Source organism: Centroberyx affinis, unplaced genomic scaffold (genome assembly GCF_046629955.1).
Source record: "Centroberyx affinis isolate AG114_WGS23_722 - 3 ecotype Tasmania unplaced genomic scaffold, CSIRO-AGI_Caff_v1 ptg000171l_1, whole genome shotgun sequence".
NCBI lineage: Eukaryota > Metazoa > Chordata > Actinopteri > Beryciformes > Berycidae > Centroberyx > Centroberyx affinis.
In genome coordinates, this window is record NW_027278868.1 from 957,109 (window position 1) to 978,633 (window position 21,525).

At 43.0% G+C, this 21,525-nt stretch overlaps 1 protein-coding gene across 1 annotated transcript; it reads right to left on the reverse strand.

The window, feature by feature from the left end:
* Positions 1-4,135: 4,135 nt before the first annotated feature.
* On the reverse strand, positions 4,136-19,772 carry nid1a (nidogen 1a). Its single transcript, XM_071534502.1, has 20 exons — positions 19,524-19,772; positions 16,988-17,290; positions 16,555-16,781; positions 16,165-16,475; positions 15,849-15,989; positions 15,231-15,482; positions 14,706-14,906; positions 14,144-14,377; positions 13,773-13,910; positions 13,004-13,132; positions 11,911-12,054; positions 11,222-11,341; positions 10,461-10,682; positions 9,144-9,316; positions 8,113-8,239; positions 7,804-7,975; positions 7,336-7,493; positions 7,133-7,256; positions 5,969-6,081; positions 4,136-4,714 (listed from the first exon to the last, which is right to left on the reverse strand). The coding sequence occupies exons 1-20, from the start codon at positions 19,725-19,727 to the stop codon at positions 4,584-4,586; spliced, it is 3,624 nt and encodes a 1,207-aa protein (XP_071390603.1). The 5' UTR covers positions 19,728-19,772; the 3' UTR covers positions 4,136-4,583.
* Positions 19,773-21,525: the final 1,753 nt, after the last annotated feature.

Below are 21,525 nucleotides of genomic sequence, written 5' to 3' on the forward strand. Positions count from 1 at the left end.
ATGTCGCTTTCAAAATAAAAGCGTCTGAATTGACATTTAAAGTGAAGTCAACAATTAACGCTTGTTCACAAAATGTGACTGATACTGACAGGCACTAATAAAAAAAGACTACATTATAATCTCACAACATGAGCTGTCATTTTTTGTAAACTGTTAAGTCTGGAATTGATTTGATTAAATCTGGTAATACACAGGTATATCCAGTCCTGTAGCCTACAGAAAACGAGTTAAATTAAAAATAACCTTTAAATTTATTTCAAACCCTACTGTAGCTCAAAATACCAGTCCATTTTGCTCCAATATTTACAAACACCATTCAGCCTAAAGCATAAATAGCCTAGCTTAATTATTATCACCTACAATCATGACTGGCTAGGTTTCACGTAGCACATAACTTATCAATTTGTATAGTTGCAAATACAGCTGCAAATTGACTATCATTCCAATAGTTATTGGAGCCAGAGAGGAATGTGAGGCAAAAAAATAAAATGATTTTCAGCATCATATTCAGTTTTCAGCAATTTAATTTAGTTTCGTTCAAGCCGTTCAAAAAAACAAACAATTGATATAATTCTGATTGCTTGTTAGCAAAAAACATCAAGCTAAGCAAACCAAACGACAGCCTGGTCCCCTCAGTAAGCTACAATGCTCATTGTGCCAACACATTTTTGGTATGTATGGGCACTGGGAATCAAACCCTGACGCCAGCTGGTGTCAGTACTGCTACAACTGAGCCACACAGGAACTCATCTGTCATGTTCATAAAACAAACAAGGTTTCCCTCCATGATATTCAAGAGTAGCCTGTAGCCTATAACACATTTTTCTACATAAATGTACTCTAATGCTTTCTACGTATTGCGTTATTAATTTTATTTTATCTCTCTCTAGGTATTATATTTTAATTTACTACAAATTCCACCGTCAATATATTCTTTATTTAAACTTTGGCACTATATTGCTCAGAAAACGTTGCGATACTTTCGTAAATAATTGTTTTATTTTTTTTAAGTTCTGACCGGAAGTTCTGATTTTTATTGTGGCTAGCTTTACACTGGTCATGAGAACATGAGAGAAGTGGCAGAAGCAAGAAAGCATGATAATGTTGACTATAATATCCACACAAACTGTATTATCCACAAAATGCATGATGAGCTGAATAACCTGTTTGAATAAACAAAAAATGTAACGCCATGTTATCGTTGTCCCGAATCATAACGCTTGCTGTTATTATGCTGGCCGTTGCATTGGCAGCGTAGTGTGGCAGTGGCAGCTGTCAAACTGTTGGTGTAACGTTAATTTAATGTTAGCGGAAAGGAGCGAACACACCGCTAACAACCGCTGCCAAAATAAGCAGCCACGCCTAATATCGCTATATCTTTCTCACAGTATCCCATTCCGAGTATGGAGAAATTGATTTTCTTACCTGCGCTTATGCGTTTCCAATTTATTTAAGCCAGCTAGCGTTAGCCAGCGTCCAGTGAGTGCGCAGTGTGCGTTTCAGCCCTCAGTATTGACTGGAAGACAGTACAACACCGCCCCTTACAACTTCCTGCTACACCAGCCTACTATTGCACCAGCTATTGCAATGATGGAGCCTTCAAATCTGTAGGTAACAACCAAAGAAAGTGTCAGGATCCTTACGGGAAAGCCGAGTTATGATATTCAGAGGCAGGTCAGGAAGGTACAATTATATGAAGCATGACAGCTATGGCAACAGATGACAGCAAAATTGATGTATTTCATTATTAACGCTTCTGATTAGCATTCTGTGTGGACAATAGGACCACAGACACTGAAAATATCTTGAGTAATGAGTTGGCTACTAACTTGTATCCTTATGTTGGGCTATAGAGTTTAAGGTCACTTTTGTTGCAAGTAGTTTTTTTTTTTTTTTTTTTTTTACCTTTATTTGCCTAAAGAATAAACATTTAATTTCAATAAATCTTTGTATGTTTCTTAAAAATATTGCAATTTGACAGATTGACAGTCTGCCAAATTATGAGCCAATGCAAAACTGAGTGTACAATGACGAGCCAGTCTTACAATCATAAAAAGATTTAGCCCAAAGATAATCTAGCTAGGTTGGTGAAGAGAGTGAGGCTCCTTACAGACAGTGTTGAGGGTTTACATAACACATGAGCCCAGCAGGCGCTCACAGCTGGTGACACGCCCACAGACTCCTGTCTGGTTTCCCATTGGATAAGGTAGGACTAATTCCCCAATCAATCAAAAAATTTCGTTCAGGAAATGATGGTGCGTTCGCGGGGATCCTGGTAAACGGGGAAATAAGCCTATTACCCAGTCACAGACCACCTTATTAAACAAGGGTTCCCAGACCTTTTCACGTCAAGAACCCCTCATAGATATGTGTTAAGCCTCCCATCTGAGGAGTTTTATACTGCTTTGATTTAGTACAGAGTTTATACCATAGATGGGGAGACAGAAAGTTGTAAATTTTGACTTTATATTTTGACTGGTACTGGCACACTGGTAGCCTAACTGTTAAATGTGTCACATGAGCAACTTGTAGTCTATTGACAAGGTGATAGTGTCCAAGTGCTTGTGAGATCTAAGGTTGCAAATTCAATAATTCAATTATTTTTGTTGATCTATGTGGCTTTCTCAATTTTGGACTCTCAGTGGATGTTTCACAATATTTCATGCACAAACATAATACCACACGCAATAGGTGAAGCCATAAAATACAACTTGTAAACTCTGAGTCTCATCTTCGAAGAAGCTAAAGTTGACCTCTTGTGTGACTTTGTAGGGTGTTCAAGTGGATCTTCACACGATCAAACACAAAATGTTACCAGTTTTCCAGTGTAGAAAGACTGGCCAAACACATGGTAAAAGTGGTTTCATTTTGACTATTTTGAAAATAACCGATTTCTAGGGATTTCAAGGGATTTCTGCTTGTGTGTGATACTTAAACACTTACCTTTCAAAGACACAAATAAAACCATCATTTTATGCAGGTTGGTAGTAGTTAGTTTACCATTTAACGAGTTTATGAAGAGCACCTCAATGCGCCATTGATGTATCATCTGACATCAGCAGTGTCTCCCTTTGTGGGCGTGTTTTTAAAAAGGGTGGCAGTCATTTTGATAGGAGGACACAACAGTACATCAACAAAACAGATAAACAATCCTTTAATATTGTTTGAGATACATGAGGAGAACTAACCAAAACCCGCTTTGTCAGTGCTTATAGGCCAGTAACAGCATTAACATCAGACACTGAAGCTGCATGATGGGACTGACAGCTACAGCAGAGGTGCTGCTCTGTCCCTCACGGTCTGTCTCGTCTGTCCCAGGAAATGAAATCTATCCTATGTTCCGTTTCGTCATCTCTTCTCGGCGGCTGCATCAATTATTTAACGCTGACAGTTTGATGTAAAATATCAGAGAAATCAATAACAATTTTTAAAAGGATACTACACAAATATCACAACAAAACATAAAAATATAATATAGGTACTATAGGTCACAAATGATACCACAGAAAAATCCTATATCATAGGAGATTTAAAAAATACCATTAAGTAATACAAGGTCACTATAAACTCACTAAAAACACGTTCTAACATAGACAGTGCTTATAGGAATATTAGTTTTTTTCATTTGGGCATAAGTACCTTAAATGTGAACATACAATACAAACATAATGTAGATATTGTAGATTTGTAAATCTAGCCTACTTCAGAGAGGCAAGTGTTTAACCATGGTATGAACCTAAAGGCCTACCATCCCTCATACTAACCTAATATTCCCTGTACTAACCATCCCCTTCGCATCAACATATGATACCACAGTGACCCACTGTTAAACAAAAATTAAAATAAGCTTAGAATTTTAGACGAAATAGATCATTATTTATACCTGCAAACTAATCCTACAAATCCGAATCTTAATTTTACGGCGTGTCCAGAGTGAATAATGTCTCATTGGAATGTAAATAGAGAGTAAATAGAGAGTATCATAATGCCACTGACTGAACTACAGTTTGGGATGCAGTGTAAAGTAATCCAATGGCGACATCTAGCGCAAAACAGCGCCAAAGCTGTATTTGTAATACACCCTAATAAACACATGATGGCGCTATTATTACAGCCACAGACACATCACACAAGCTTGTTATAAAAAACTTTTATTCATTCGTTGCCCAGCATGTAAACTCATCCCAGCGGCTTATACAGACACGTTTTAGTCATATTCCTCTATAATACTTCCATGGGATAGCCTATGGGATAATCCGAACATGCCACAGTGTAACAAACTGACACGAGATGATGTAATTCATTGCTGTGATGAATTTCACATTAAATTATTTATCCCTTGAGTTTTTTTTTCTCAGTGTATGTGCACTCGGGAAACAAAAAAAAAGTGTTTATATTTACAATTCAGAAAGGCGATTGTGAATTTATAAAGGAAGTTTAAAAGAATAGATAACACTGAGCAATAAAAAAAAAAGGCACAGCAATTCACCTCTGGGGTTTCAGTGGCATGTTCAACAGCTACAGTTTAGTACGCTGAGTGGCTCCTAGTTGGCCGTCGGACATTAAAGCGGTGTCACCTCCTCTCAGTACCTGCTGTCCCTCTCCACGCAGCTCACACCCACCGCGTTGTCGGGACACTTGCAGGAGCGGCCGGTGGGCGTGGCTAAACAGAGGTGAGTGCAGCCCCCGTTGTTCACAGCGCAGTAGTTTTGTCCTGGCGGGGGAAAACAACACACATTAACTCTCTTTCAAACAATAGGCTACATCCAGTAAATTATAATACTAGCATTTTGCGAAATTAAAGGGAATATGTGTAATTTCTGGTTCAATGCTGGCCTATCGTTCAGCGTTGTCATTGCAACAACATCATCAGATCATCATTAGCATGGTGACGCCGGTTGGACTGTTTCAGAATCAACAACAATGAACGTTATATCATGTTTTACCGAGATGGCACATTTTTTGTTCAATGGGGGCTTGCCATGATTAGGATACTGACATTACCAAGATTCCTGTTGTCTGGATATTTGGAACATATCCAAGGTAAGGAGAAATGGGCTGGTCCAAAATTCAAGCTGTTTGGATTATTATATACATGCCGAATTTACCAGAACACCCTACCAATTAGCAGTGAAGTCTCAAATTATGTTTTCCTATGTGTGTTGTTTGCGATACGTAAGGCAAAAACAATTGCCAGATTTTTGATTGGAGCTTGGCATGGCAGGGGGGCCTTCAAACAACAACAAAAACACACAGCCTCAGCCCGCGCCTGTGTTTTTGAATGCAGAAATCTCCGCAGCACGTGCGCTGTGGCTGTTCACTGTTTCACTCACTACCATTCGGGGAACCTCTGATGATACTCAGCCTACTAGTCATATTGTGCTTCAGTAAAGCAGAAATATTACACATAGACCCTTTAAACAGCACCAGAATTCAGACAGGCTCTCTCTTGTCTATTAACCTTAGAATTGAGGGAAACACTTAGCAAACTCCAGATGTCGGAGGCCCCCTTCCCTCGGCTCCACATTCCCTGGCTTTATGCAATCTTATCTAGGGGGAGGATGAGGCCTGCTGCTGCTATATGCAGTAACCTCAATCATCCCTTCACTTCATGATGAATACGAGCTGGGGAATTCCTCCTATCAGGAGCGCATCAGCAATCTCTCCGCTTACTGGGATACTGGGCTTCAGTTGCACTACCTGGTACTAAAGAGGAATGGGAATAGGTAATAAGTCTGACTCAGAGGTAACCCCCAAATATGCGAGGGTCACGCCATTTCTAAGAATTGCTTTTTAGTGGGGCCGCCCATCAGTGCTAGATGCAATACGATTCTTTAAGATGACAACAGGCATGAAAAGACCAAGCGCGTTCACTCAGCATGCCCTGGGTGAATTAAAGGTTCGAAACATTTTCAAAACTTTGAAAGCACACAGACAGGACTAGGAAGGCAACAAGTGGAGTGTTTACCGGACGGACACTGGGCGTAGGCTGTAGTGATGCCGTATAGTTTGGTGCGTTTCTGTGGCTGGAACTCATCTGTCTCTCTTCCGGCATAGTGGTCCACTGCAACCACTGCGTCCCTGTTGTAAACACAATCGACACAAGTTGTTGAGCAATCTGGGGCCGTCCCACATTGAGAAATAGTTAGCTGCTAGCCCCCGTGTTTTGTCTAAAGTCAGGGTTTCGACGATGGGAGTGAGAAGAGGTTCAGTTAGGCTTCTTAATCGTACTGACATAGTTTCTTGTACTTAAACTGCCCAAGTGTCTACCCTCCCCACTCCTCCACCTCCCGACCTTCTCTAGACAGGCTGCATCCCTGGTGAGATCAGAGGGAGGCCCCGGACAGGTCACTCACACATGCTCAAGACGATGAGAAATTGCAAGCAGCTGTCACTTTTTAAGTAGCCTCCTTGACTCCCCATCCCTGTTCAGGAGTGAACATACGTAGACTGAATCAGGCACATGGGGAGGGAACTCCACACTCTGCAGAGCGGGAGTGTCAGAGCCTGGGAGAACATCAAGGCTTAATGCTTTTCAGTGTGGTGTTGAAGTCTGAGGAGCTGTTTGACCTCTGACCCGGCCTCTCCCTCCTCTAAAGTGACACCTTGACAGATCCGGATTCCTACACTACACAGCGGACCGTACATAAAGGCTGCATTCTGCCCCTGATGCTGTAACACCCTTGGGCCTCATTTATTTAAAAAATGTCTTTGATTCTTTGACTTTGTTCTTCATTCCACCTTGTGATGATTTCAAAGTATTCGATATTTTAAAAATCCAGTAATGACATTCTTACCTTGGGTAATGATGGAAATTACTGGCTTCTATTTCGGAAAATTGGAGAATGTCAATGTATCCCACTTATTATGACATAAAGATAAATTTTTCTTAGACCTCTGGCTAAACCCCAAAAATAAAATGTTATACCTTTTATAAATGAGGCACCACAAGCCTAAAAAATACCAATTTATCTAAACATTACACCTACATAAATATTAATTTATTGGAATAATAAAAAAAGTAGTCCAGCTTGTACATTCCATTTTTCTTTTATGTACACCCCATCGCACGGGCTAAAAAGTTGGATTTCAAAAACACTTGTAATCATAAGACTAATACGATGAGCCATACCTCCTCCAGTCAGTGTAGTAGATGTTCTTCCCATGAGATGTAATTCCAAAAGGATACTGGACCCCCTCCATAACCTTTCTGCGGTCGCCCCGGCCGGGATTCATGCACTCCATTTTGTGTGTGCCTACAGGCAAGAGATCACACCCAGTTCTGATTACAAGGTAGACATCACCTCTTAGGCGAGTCGTCGGTATGAAACCTACCTGCGTCTGCCCAGCAAAGCAGAGAGCTGTGGGGGTCGTAGGTCAAGCCATTGGGTAGGCCGAGATCGTCCTTGACCAGCACCCTTCTGTTGGAACCATCCATGTAAGACGTCTCGATCTTGGGGGCGTCTCGGTTCCAGTCGGACCAGTACAGGTTTCTGTTGAAGGGACAGGAGTGCAATTAGCTCACTGTTAAATTGAGCAACAAACCATGAGAGGCTGGGAGAGATTTTAGAGCAGCCAAGAGGCATTGTTGTGTCTCAGCCAATCAGAACTGAGGATGAGCACAATCCGTATTATATATTTGCTTTGACAACAATATACTATGAACCTTAAAAGGACACTTAGAGAGTGATACGCTGGTAGTTACAGAAGCTTCAAGGGTTCACTCTTATGGTATCTCACTCTGTTAGTTCCAGCAACCACCCTGTGTCAAAGCTAAACAGTTTCAGATCACACATTACACACCCATTGGGGGGGTCAGTGATAATAGCGCGGGGGTTCACAAGGTCCGAGTCTATAATGACGCGTCGCTGAGAGCCGTCCAGAGAGGCCACCTCAATGCGATCCTTCACAGAGTCTGTCCAGAACATCGTTCGGCCCAGGTGGTCGATGGCAATGCCTTCTGGGCTGTCCAGATCTGTTGAGTGGTTGAATGATACATGTCAGTTATTTTCCTTCCTCTGATTTTACACATGACTGAAAATGAAAGTGAGTGAGCTAGTGACATGAACAACAGATGTGAAGGTGTGAAAGTGAAAGGAACAGTGACCCTACCTGATTTAATGACTGCGATGGGCTCTCCCCCCTGGATGTTGGCCTTGCTGATGGAGGGAGATGTGATTTCCGTCCAGTACACCATTTTCTCCACACAGTCGTAGGCCACACCGATGATTACCTTCTCCTGCGGAAAGGTCAGCAACCAACAATCTTTGAAGTGCAGTTTGTTCGAAGAAGAACGCTTCAAGGCAAAAACGCTCAACAGATGGGACTGTGGGTTTCCCGACATTAACGTCTAGACATAAATTCAAACAAACAGAGTGGTCCTAAAACCACACAGAGCGTGAGCAGCTCCACCAAACCTCAGGCCAGCTGCTTTGGAAATCGCCGTAACAAGAAAATGCAGTTTGCAATTCCAAAGATGTTGCACTGATGTTAGCAATTAGTGTGAATGTCACCATGTGCCTCTTATAAAGACCGAGCCTCCAATGCACGAGGGAGATGGGGAAATCTCAGAGGTAGAGTGCAAAGGGAATGGAATGGAGTGAGATGCTGAGCTGCTGGTGTTTACACCAGTTAGAAATCCCACATAGTGTCCTGGCTGTGAGGGATTGGATTGTTTTGTCCAGCATAATCTGAATGGTCACACATACCAAACTGTCCTGGCTTGACATTGTGTTTGAGATAGATATAATTTAGTGTTATAGTATTCTTAAACTCGCAGCTGCAGTGCAAAATACATTTCCTCCGAGGAGTAAAGTGCTTATTGTCCAGTTATGGTTTTAAATGCAACATATTTTCTAGGCCAGAATGGGACAAAAACAGACCAAACTACAGCAAAATATTCCCAGACAAACTCGCAGTACTCGGGAATTCCTACATTCTTACAAAGGAAATACGGATCATACAGAAGCAATGCCACAATCCTGCAAGCCATTAAAACCACTTGAGAGCAGTCTCAACCAACTGAAACCACATAAAGGATCTACGACCAAAATAAGATAAATTCAGATCGCATGAACTCTCTCAAACCAACCACAGGAATTCCTCTGCACAGGATGTGTTGCAGTGCATGTAGAGAAGCTTACAGGTAGGTGGAGGACAGCCTTGGCCTCGTTCTTCTTCATGTCATAGCCTTCCAGGGGGACGTACTCTATCCTGCCGCTCTGGGCGAACATCAGGTGTGTTCCTGGAGGCAGGGGGTGGACATCAGGTCGGGGGGTGGGTCCCACCGGCGGTCGCACCCCATCGTGGTCAATACCTAGTAAACACCAACAGAATCAGGGATGTAGTGTAAATTCATTGTATAAGTGATAATAAGTCATACAAAACTGATATATGAAGATAGTGTCTTTTATGGGACAAAAATGAATGTTTTCCTGAATCCCTTCCTTGTTTGCTGATTGGTCATAGATAATCTGCCTTTTAACTCACTCTAACACCGCATCAATGAAACGAATGGTAGAGCATGACTTAAAAACACATGAGTCCACTCAAGAAGGTCTTAAATATGGAACTTAGTTTATCACCTTTAATAGTACTTCTTGGAGATTACTCCAATCTCCAGTTTAACTCAGTACATTCAGCTGATTTCTTTGGGTTGGCCACGACGGCAGCAAAAAAGTGTATTTTGTCTAAATGGATTGCTGAGGACCCCCCTACTCACTCACAGTGGGTAAACAAACTCAACTACTGTATGCCCTTAGAAAAGATTACGTATAATGTAAGAGGTAACCCACAGAGATTTCTAAAAACATGGCAAGCCTGGATTGACTTCCTAGAAATATAATTTGGTAAACCTGTACTGCTTCACCACTTTGCTCCCTCTTTTATTATTATCATTATTTTTATTTTATTTTATTTTATTTTTTACTTATTTTCCTTTTTATACTGACACTGCAATCTTCCTGCAGACTATAAGACGCTCATGTGTATATGTATATGAGGTTACACGTATTCGAGTATGTGTGTGTATGTACAGTATGTATGTGTTTGTGTTTGCTTGTGTGCATGTGATTACCTACTTGGTCACCCGCCAGTATTTATCTGTATATACGAATTAGCAGAAATGTGTAACTGAATGGAAGATGTGAATTACAGGCTGCATGTGCTTCGTGAATTGTAGACTGTATGTTGTAACACAGGTTAAATGGAATGCATCTGTCTGTACCGAATATAGAACGCATCCTTGATGTTTGAGAGAGTAGTCCGTTATACCGCATGTACCAAGTAATAGAATTTGGAAGATATGCTGTAACTAAGTTGAATCCATTATTCTTATTTTACTTTTCCTTCATTTTATTTGTAATTATTTTTTTGTTAACGTGTATAACGTGAAATGCTCAATAAAAACAATGTTAAAAAAAAACCAAAACACATGAGTCTTTCAATGGGGAGTCACTCACACATCGGTCTGCTGCCAGGACCGGAGCGAGTCCCGTGGATCTCCTGCCCATTTCGGTCCACACACCAGCAGTATCCAGTGCTGCCGTGGCACTGCATGGGCTCATAGGCCCCTTGCTCATCACAGGTAGGGATGAATGCACCGACGGGGGGCCGGGGCCCCCGCGGCACGGACTCACCCAGGACACTCTCCCTGTGGCTCTCACACTGTGTTTTTGTCCTCTCTGAAGAGGAGAAATAAAAAAACATAAGCTAAGAAATTATACATCCCCAGACCTGAAACAATACTCTGATCATATTTATAAGCTAATTCATTTGTTATATACTGTATATATATGACACTTTATGTTTGCTGCTGCTTTCAATTTGGCCACACAAAGCCCATGTAAGGCTTGACAAATTCCTATCGCTATCCAAAAAAAAAAGAAGACAGGTTCCAGCTGGCACCAATAGACGCTGGCAGGGAACTCAATTCCAAAGAAAACTCCTGCCCAAAATGGTGGAATAATCAATGCTGAGCCTGAAAATTATATCTTTTCTTTTTTTTTTTCTTCTATTTTCTTAAGTCTAGAACTAGATCAAAGAAAACAATTACTATCAAACTGCAGTCGAAACTGCAGTGATAGACATCTAAACTTGCAAATTTGTAGCAACCCAGACTGACTGTTACCAGACTGAATACTAAATCAAGCCAACTGACAACAGTGTACTGATGGATGCCGGCTTCACTTGTCAAGAAGTCATGGCATTCCAGTGGACTTACCTGAGGAGCAGTAGAAGCCGTCACCATAGTAACCTGGCCTGCACTGGCAGGTAAAGGATCCCTGAGTGTTGTAACAGACGGCGTCCTGATGGCACCTGCCTGGCTGGCACTCATCTATGTCTTCAGGCAGGAGCAAGAGAAATACAGGGAAGAGTCAGCCATCTACTGTACAAGCTAAAATATTTGGTGCATGTTTAAGTGGTCATGTCCTTCTTTGGCTCTGGATCTCCAGTATTATCCAGATCAGCCTATGCCCAAAACTGGCCTCTGAGTGCAGAACATGCAGCAAAGGTGTGGAGGGAATGGAAACTATGAATGAGTGCTACTGGGGACCGGCCAAGTCAACTATACGCCGACTCAAACTGCCCATCTGCTTTTCATGTCTCACTGTTCAATCAGTCCAGATGTATTGCCTAACTACCTTCACCTCCCCCACTGAGCAGATGGTTTACCAATTATTGTCCATGTAGTGGAATGTACAAGCTGAACTACTTGTATTACGTCAAATGTCACAATAATAAATAGTAAAGTTAAGTGTTTAAAGGAATTATCTATAATGTACACTGCTACATTTCATTCAGTGTGAATTATCTGCAAATACCTTCTCATATAGTTAATGCTGCAGATTCTGTAACCATTGAGTGAAGCTCGTTTTTTTAAATACACTAGTCTCTTAGCGTAATCTCTACCTTGACAGACTCGGCCATCCCCTATGAACCCTGGCAGACAGGAGCAGATGTAGCCCGAGCCTCCAGTGTAGCTGCACTGAGCGCGCTCAGGAATGTCACAGTTATGGGAGCCCCCTTCACAGTGATCCACAGGTCGGTTTACCTCTGGAGAGAAGAGACAGGGCTATCGTTATAGTAACATCATAACAACATAAATAATAACACTGTATTACTTTCATCTGTAAATTGTTTGGGTACAGTAAGCAGGTGGAGATCTACATGAGAACCTGTATAAATGATCAGACATCACATCATCAATTTTAACAGTTTTACATCTAGTGTTTAACCAAGACATAAACAGTTCAAGGCAAAGAGTACACATGCAGACAGTTTGTGTGGGTTCCTGGTAAATGTCTTTCTGAGTAAGAAACAACTGAGTCAGAGGGAAGAAACTGCTCATGCGCATTTGTGAAATCACTGTGTCCGGTTGTGCAGGCCACTCATGGGCCAAATAGTATGTGCAAATGGTTTTCTTCATTTTGTTTTAATGTACTTAGGTGCCAAATAGGTAGGGTTGCCTCACAGGACAACATGATGACCAGAAAAGTCAGAAAATTATTCAAAAAGTATTTGCTAAAATCAATCTGGTATACTTTTTTGTGATTAACAATTTACTGGACTGAACTGTCCTGATGTGGTAAATTCCACCCATCTTGTGCTTCAAACAAATGCTACATATTATTTTCAAATACTATTTGGCCAAGGCCTGGTGCACATGTACACACACAGACACACACGCACACACACACACGCACACACACACACTGTGGACCTGAACACTTTTTACACTTACACACAATTACACTTTCTACAGTATAATCTCTCAAATTATAATATCACTATGCCACGGTAGGTTCTATGTGGTCTGCATGTACTTAAATAAGTATACATGTGTTTGTCTTGTACACCCACTGTCTACTTTATATTCTAATGTGTTTTATTATAGTTTATGTTCCTGTGTTTACTTTTGTATGTCTGAACTTGTACATCCCAACCACCAGGTGAGATTTCTGGAGCATGTAATTGTACTTGGCAACACACAAATACCACTTACCAACACAGGTCTGCCCATCACTGGCGAACTGGTAGCCATCCACACATTCACAGCGGAAAGTCCCGGGCTGGTTATTGCAGATGGCATGGGAGCCGCAGGTCTGAGGAGTCTCTCTGCACTCATCAATGTCTGATAAGGATATGTACAAAATGTCATTGGCTTTTAAAATGTCAGGAGCTTTGAAGTCTTGATTTCTTAATTAAATGTCCTTTATTATCAGATGTCCAAAGATCATAGAGGAGAGCTCAATCAGATTTCCTAATTACAAATGTTTCTAGATAGAATCTTTTCTGTGTCTGAAAGACATCCTTCCCTTTTCTACTGTATGTAGCCTGGAGCTCTTCCTGTCTGGCCCCTAGCCCAAAAAAACTCTGGATGTATAGAGACTGGGCTGGGAATGGAGACCAAACTGGATATGTTAACCTTTGATTGAATGTTTGGTCTGGGACCCTGGGACCCTGGGACCCTGGCTCTGTTTACAGCGGGGGGCTCCCTGTGCTAATTGGCAAGATTGCCCAGTTCCCCAGGAAGGAAGGCGTTACAAATTATTCAGATGAGAAATTAAATGATGGCTCTGAACAGACACAGAAACATTTTTCTCTCATTTACTTTCAAGTAGGACAGAGCAAACTGGGTCACAGGAAAAAATATCAATCATCAAAATCAAGAGGCTAATGCTGTCCATACTATGCCCGCTTTGTCTCCCAAAAAAAATCATGCATTTATGTATTTACTATGGACCTTCTTCGTATCAATGCCTCAGTCATACCATAACATGTGCGACCGTCGCCGTTGAATCCGGCAGCACACTCGCAGGTGAACTGAGTTCCCTGTCCAGGTCGGCAAACAGCGTTGGTGTCACAGCCATGTCTCCCAGTAAAGCACGGGTTCTCCTCTGGCTGTCCTCCTGAGCAGGGCATGTATATTTTAGGATACTGTCAGCAAAACGTTGGTGCGTCATCATGATCGTCATACAACTTGCGTAATGTGATGAGAAACACTGCTACCATTCAACAAACACCCTTTCTATCAGTATAACAGAGAGTCTGAGAGGATGTGATATGTTGTAAACCAGGAAGGATGTGAAGTCAGACCAAAACAGGAAGACTAATAAGACAAGAATAACCTCCATGACCTTACCGTTGACATCCCCGATCTTGTTGCTCATGGCGAAGCGGATGAGTTGATTGTTGGCGTCGTACATGACAAAGACCTGGTCCACGGTGAGCATCTGGGTGGGTTGTGTGGCTCTGGAGGCCTCGTCGTGCTGGCAGCTCTGGAAGGTGATGGTCTGGCGCCACTGATATTTCCTGGTGTCAGTGGAGCCGTCGGGGAAGCTCACCACGTAGTCCCGGGTGGAGGACGAGGTGATCACTGGGAGGTATGGTAGACAGGTCAGAAACAAGCAGATGAGTCTGTAATGATTCCTCTATATCCACCCAGCCTAGGGGTTTAGCTATGACTATGAAAACAGAGACTTGGACATCACTTAGGATGACAATCCAAAACGCACCAATAGATACACATGAAGAGGTACTAGCAAGGTACACACATTCCCATCCAAACCACAAATTTTTAGACCTTAATGGACCAAATCAGAACCATCTATTTTGTATTTTCGTTGGTCTGTCATGATGTTAAGTTGAAGTTCCCACAAATGTTTAGTGTGAAGACTCGATTCTCCGTTCGGGCTGTGTCTTACAGTTGTGGCTGTACTGGTAGATCTCGGAGTAGCGGTCAATCTGCACGGTGGAGCCGCGGGGCACCTCGGGGACCCGGCCTTCCAGGGAGGTGCTCACCGCCAGGTGGTCGTGTTCGTCGATGCCTTTGAACTCTTGCCTGATGGTCAGCTTCTCGTTCCCTGGCAGAAAGGTCACCTCAGCCTGCCGCGTGAACTCTCCCCCTACAGAGGACGGAGAAGAGGAGGTTAATGTGAAGACAAACATACGGTGGCCCTGAGTGAACTTTGGCCCGCTGTCCTCTCTCTCAGCTGAGGTAATGTGAGGGGAATTCAGCTGGACAGAGTAAGTGGAACTGCAGCTGGACGGTGTCTGTGGCTGCAGCAGCGCTAACAGTTGTGTACCGAGAGTTAGGCTCATAAAACATAATCCATCATCGCGGTCATCACCGTAAAAACTAGAATGAAACATGAAAAACTGAAATGATAACTCAATGGACCTCACATTGTCATGATTTGTCTGTCCAATTGCAGAAATCGTTCCCTCACCTATAATACTGAAGCCATTCTTGAAGCCAGGCTGCTCCAGAGCGAACGCCCACCCGATCACGCCGCCAAGGCCCGACAGTGGCTGAAGGGAGGGGCCAAGGCTGTCGGGGATGTCGCTGATGGCCACGTAGGAACGCCCGTCATTAACCACTACGTACGAGTGTAGATCGTTGCTGGTGAACTCCACTGGAGAGGGAGAGTTGCCCACATGCACCTTTCCATGCACTTTACCATTCATCCTCTGGGGCTTCCCTGCAAAAATCAAAATAACTTTAAAGCACTAGGCAAGATTTTTTATGTAAAAATACATCACAAAGTAGGGCTGCAACAGAGAAGAGTGCCCCATCCCTACTGATTGAGACCCCATAGATTTGCTCTATTTGCTCTAATAAATTTCAGGTGTCAGGTATGGACACTGGTAGGAAATGTTTTTACATGTTTCCTGGGTAATGAAGTACATTAAAAACATCAAACAGTAATTTCCTGCTGCCACCTGGGGCCGCCAATGTTCGAATTTGCCTAGTGAAGCTTTAGTTATGTCACTCAACAGTGTCAATCCTGCAGCAGACTTCGATGTAACTACTTAAAGCGGGGGGGGGGGGGGGGGGGCACACGTACCTTCTGCCACACACTGGAATCCATTGCCATAGAAACCAGGCCTGCAGTGACAACAGTATCCACTAGAGTAGTCCTTGCAGTCAGCGAAGGTGGAGCACTTCTTTCCACTGTTCGCACACGTCCCAAAGTTGTATGAGTACACTGTAAGGAGAGAAAACAGGCATGGTAAGACTATGATTGGAGTAGCTAATTGATTTAATAACCAGCACTCATGAGAAAAGCAGCATTTTTAAATTGGATTCCAAAGGTGTGGTGAGAAATCTACCACAAACAGCTGGGAAAAGACATTGTCAGTTCTTTGCTCCTGTGGACCCACCATCTACATTTATGTCTCCGCCGTCCACCACCACCACTTCAGGGTTCACGGGCTGAAAGTCCACCTGTTGTGGCTGGAACTGAACCGGGTGGACTAAGATCTGGCCCTCTGGCTCATAGGAAGGGTACTCCACTTGCTGTCCGCCAGGATACACAGGCATCTCTGGTTCAGCGTCCTCGTAGCCCTCTGGGACCCTCTGCTGCGAGGCTTCAGTAGGCAGGTCAGTGACCTCACCTGGAGCCACGTTGGTAAAGTAGGGAGAAGTTCCAATCTCGTACACCCATACCCCCCGCAGCCCAGAGTTGGTCTCCCTAGAAAGGGAAAGATGCTGATTTAGTGATCTTGAAATTTTATCTAGCCAACAACACTGGTCAGGAAACGGTCACTTACTCTGTTAAAGCCCTGACGGATGCCTCGTCGTCAGTGGTGATGCGGTAGTACGGTCCCTGACTGGAAAACAGGAAACCATTGACCAGGCCCTTACTGAAGCCAGCCTGCACGATCACACTTCCATCCCCTACTGGCGTGGAAGAAAACTGCATCCCATCTCTTGGGTAAAGCACAATGGCATATGAGGCAGTCTCCAGGGATGCAATCACCAGCTGGAAGGTGTTTCTCTGTGAAATATAACATTAAAGGATGTACATGACCAATTAGAATTAAAAAAGTGTGCCCCCAGATCACTGACTAGCAATGTGATGCTCACCTATGATGCATAACACCATGCTCACCTATGATGCATAACACATGTATCGTATCGTATCGTATCGTATCGTATCGTATCGTATCGTATCGTATCGTATCGTATCGTATCGTATCGTACCTTCTTGTCAACGCCATCTCCTCTGCTTTGAGGTTCATGGGTGGCGACATCTACCCAGGTGATCACCACAGCATGGGTGGGATCTACTTCATCATCCTCGGGGAAAGCCCTGTTGATGTGGTCGGCTGCCTGTCGCCGGGCAGCGGGACTGTTGTCCTGACGGAAGAAAACTTTCCCCACACCATCGCTTGTGTCCAGGTCTCCTTGCAGAGCTGCAATCATGGCAAACTTTGGGGGCATTTTGCCAAGATATGTCGACTCACTTGATGGCTGTGTTGTGGCAACAAAGCCATTGGTGTTGATCTGAAATTAAAAACTCAAGTTAGTAATGGGAATAACAAGAGCTCAGATGACCATAACACCGTATGACTTTTACAGATTCTTTACAACGAAACTAGGATAACACATGCAAGGACTCTTCCACCGCAGAGGCAAACACTGTCAGGTTTGACCCACTTTGATCTCTATTCCAAACTCATTAGACTAATGATCCGAGTCAGCTGCTCTGTCCCACAAAAGCACTAATGAACAAACAAGATGTCATTTAATACGGCATTTTACACACTTAGAGAGTTTAACGTGAGCACATGCAGGGCTTGTAAAAAAAAAAAAAGAAAAAGCTAGAAAACACACACACTGCACACACACTACACAAGGGGCTCCTCCACTTCCTGACCAGCCGGGGGAAAACAAGCGCACTATTCCTGGCCAGGGCCACACAGTTTCCTGTCCTTGCCCCTGACGTTCCAGCCCCAGAGAGCCCAAAGATTACACACTAATCTTCATTACAGAAACTTCCTGCCGAAATGCAAGATAGAGCTGGGAAAATGATCAGGGATCCCGATCTCACTGAACTATTGCAGTCACTATGAGAGATCTGAAACGTTAATGTATCGCTGTTCATACCAGGATTTGATAGAATCTGAATCACATTCAGGAGGAGACAATGAAACCGAGAAGCCTTCCTGATTATTAGAGAAAGTCTTTTTTCCTATAAACATGTCTGGCCTAAAAAAGCATTACTGTTCCCCCACAGGGCATAGACAGTTCAGGGCAGGCACCGACTGTCTCATATTGAGCTTCATGAATGAAAAGATTCTGCAGGCCATCTTGACGCCACTAGAGAAATATGTTTGTGGTAGGTGATGCAGGCCTAATTTGGACCTAGTCTGCAAAGGGAAAAACCCCTAGTCTGCCTGTCATAATAAAGAATTAAATGTTTCTTCTCAAACTCAGGCTCATGCTTTAACCATGAGTCTCATGACTCCACAGTTCTCTGATAGGAGCTGAGACTCAGAATATGAAAGGCCTTTCTCTACAAGGCAAAACTGAGTCTATTAAAGCTGCATGACTGACAATAGTAATGAGTAAAGATTCTGGAATCAAAGATGAAATTATCTACTATCTATCTATCTATCAAAGCATTGTTATGATTGGCCAATCTTGCGCTGGTAGTAAATTAATGTTTTTCAGACCTTTATAGATAAAATCCTTTGTAAAATAGAAATAGGATTTATTGCTTAAATGCATAAATATTAAGAGAACTACAGGAAAATCTGATAGACTATGATATTGGCCTCTTTTTCAAAATACATGGACAAAGCTGAGGCAAATGTTCAGTGCTTAATTTAAAAATATCTTTTGTATGAAATTACTCTGATAGCATAATCTACAACGCAATTGAAACAAGGATGCGGCATTTTTCTTTGAAAAGGAGATTCAGAGCGGATAAAGGCCTATTTGTCTGTCCAACACAATAGTGCAGCTTTGAGCCAAATGTTGCTATTGCTCTTTTTCCAAGTCTATTAAACACTCCACCCGGTAACTACAAACAGCAAGAGGTAGCCTACTGTTTCTTTATCATGACAAAAATATTTGCCTGTGGACAAACATTTCATCATTTTGCTTAGTTTAGAATAATTATTTAGAGATTATTTAGGCCATATCCTCCTAAAAGTATGAACATGAACATTGAGATAAACTGAGCAACAACTATCATACTCAAAATCTCAACGTGCCATTTCAGCCTAACATAACAATGAAGTACATATTTGGTTCACAGTATGTCTGTGACCACACTCCCCCGCTGAGGGGTATGTGAGGGGTCATAAGTGTATGTATTTGGGATGGATTGCAAAATAAGGTCCTTTCAGTACTTTGGCCCTGGGTCAACAGTAAAACGATAACCTCGGGGGAAGCTGTAAGAATGCGCGACCACATGCATTCCACAAGGTATTGCAGCCACTATGATAAACAAATCAGAATTTCCAAATGCCCAGGAGTGAAAAAAACTGCATACTCAGTCCCAGGTGCGTTTCGCAACTTCCAGACCTAATCTGAAGATGAATGAACAGGCTGAAATGAGAAACTCCTTCTCCTTTCTGTGTATCAGGGTCCCTGGGTCACTACTGTATGCGCAATTGCGCAAGATGGATATTCTCACTGTTTCCAGTTTACCCAAGCGTACACCGCGTGCGTTTACATCAGAATGACCATGGCTGATGAATCTAGCGTAGCAAGTTTGGGGTGAACTTACAAAGATGTTGTCGAAAGTGCCATCATAAAACAAGACTGGCTTGTCCAATGAAAGTTGGTGCGTCTGGTCGTTCCCTGGTTCCAGTATCTGGTCTCTTGCGCTTGGACCGAACGGGAAAAGCTCTCCCCGTGTTACACTGTGCACCGACACCACAAGTCCCAGAAGAGTCACACAGACAAGCCGTCCTTGCTCCTGCCAACCCATTGCCGGTGTTTTCGAGAGCGTTGGGCAGTCGTAAGGTTTCTCGAAGCCAGGTTAAAGGGAGAGTGACGCACGGGCTCTTCTACGGAGGGAGATAGTCCAGTAGGGCTGGAGAGACATGGGCGGAGCGTTGCTTCCAGAGAACAACCAACACACTCCTAGAAAGAGGAATGAGAGGTATACAGTCCCTTTCTTGTTGTTTCTAACTCACACTCGTGATTTGATGTGATATGATCTTGATTCTACATGGGCCTGATCGAGTTTAGTTTATTGAGTAATAACCAGAAGTATGCTGTGATGGCGTTTAGGCCCACTTTGGAAAAAAAAAAAAAAAGCAGAGCATGACAAGAGTTGTAGGGGCTGGTTCAAAGGTGCAGAGGATAGAGGCAGACACTTGGAGGCACGGGAGTCAGTTTCACCTCAAATCCCTTGTTTTAAACTCTAACTTGCAACATGGGAATAATGAGGGCAAGAAAGAACAGCCGAGCCAGTGTTGCCTACACAGTGCAGGCCGGCCATCTGAGTGTGGACGGTCAGGTATTATAATACAGGGGCCAGTGTGTGGGATTGAGGTTCCAAAGTGTCTCCAGAAGGACAACACTGGAGCTGTGTCTGTGTTGGGAGATTTGGACGCGGGCCAAGAGGCCATCAGAGCATAGACATCAGAGCATGGACCAGTTCCTGGCAACAGAGCCCCCATGGCCAATTTGATTGAAACATTATATAAAGGACAATATCACAGAGCACTGTACCATACACTAATCATTTGAGGCATGCCGCAGTGGCTATCAAACCCCACCCCAGCTGGGATAATGAGGGGCATGCTGGTAATGTGGATGCTTGGACTTGGGGTTGTTTTGGCTTTGTTGTCTGATAAAACATAAGGCATGAACAGCCACAGTAGGTATTTTGCTGCTCTCTGCCCCCCAAATATTGGAATTCTCTGGACTGTTGGAGAGTCCAGAGTCTGTCAGTTGAACCCAACACACCTCAGTCTGCTGTTAGCAGTCATCTGAGCCAATGGTTCTCAAGTGGTTTCATGTTACAGACCCTCAAATAGATACACATAAGGCCACCAACCCCCATTTGATCAGATTTTATGTATGAGAGGGTTCTGCTGCTGTTGATTTTGTATTGAGTTGTGCGAGTGTCTACACGGTGGAGATAACAGTGGTGAGAGTGAAACCTGTGATTAGAATAGTCATCCTCACACATTCTCTAAAAGGGATCATTTCTGGAGAATTTAATTATAGTGACATTAAACTATTGCTCATTTTGCTTGAGGCTTCCCCTCACCCCCACCCCCACCCCTCCCCTCCCAATGACTCCCAGGGGTCCCAAGACTATGACAGACACTGGTCTAGAGTAGTGGTTCCCAAAGTGCTTCACTATTATGTCACAGATTGTGTATAAGGATGGCTGTTTTGTTCATAGGTTTCACTCTCCATCCTACTGGTATGACCTCACCCACTGTATATACAGTTAAATAATTCTGCACCAAGTCATATCTAATACCAAAAATCTTCTCAGATGGCGTTCCATAGGAGAGAATCTTAAATCTTATTAATTGGGATGTGTGGTCTGATGTGGATGAATTTGCGGTGTCCTTGGTATGAAGAAGTTTGGTAGTGCCTAGCTCAAATTTAGCCACAATCAAGACTTCACACACACTGTAGCCTCCACAGCCTCTCCAGTCTGAATACAGTTTAAAGGTGCCACCTGCTGGTCACTTTGTGGAATCTGCATCTCTTGTTTCAAAATTGACTTTCTCCACCAACTAAAATAAAAAAAAAAAAAACAT

Excerpts from the sequence above, each read along its gene's own strand:
- nid1a (XM_071534502.1), bottom strand. The coding sequence starts at position 19,727 with ATGGGTTGGCAGGAGCAAGGACGGCTTGTCTGTGTGACTCTTCTGGGA. Across the intron at positions 13,911-14,143 it reads CAAGATCGGGGATGTCAACG|GAGGACAGCCAGAGGAGAAC; the intron begins GTAAGGTCATGG and ends TGCCCTGCTCAG. Across the intron at positions 6,082-7,132 it reads TACTACACTGACTGGAGGAG|GGACGCAGTGGTTGCAGTGG; the intron begins GTATGGCTCATC and ends TGTTTACAACAG.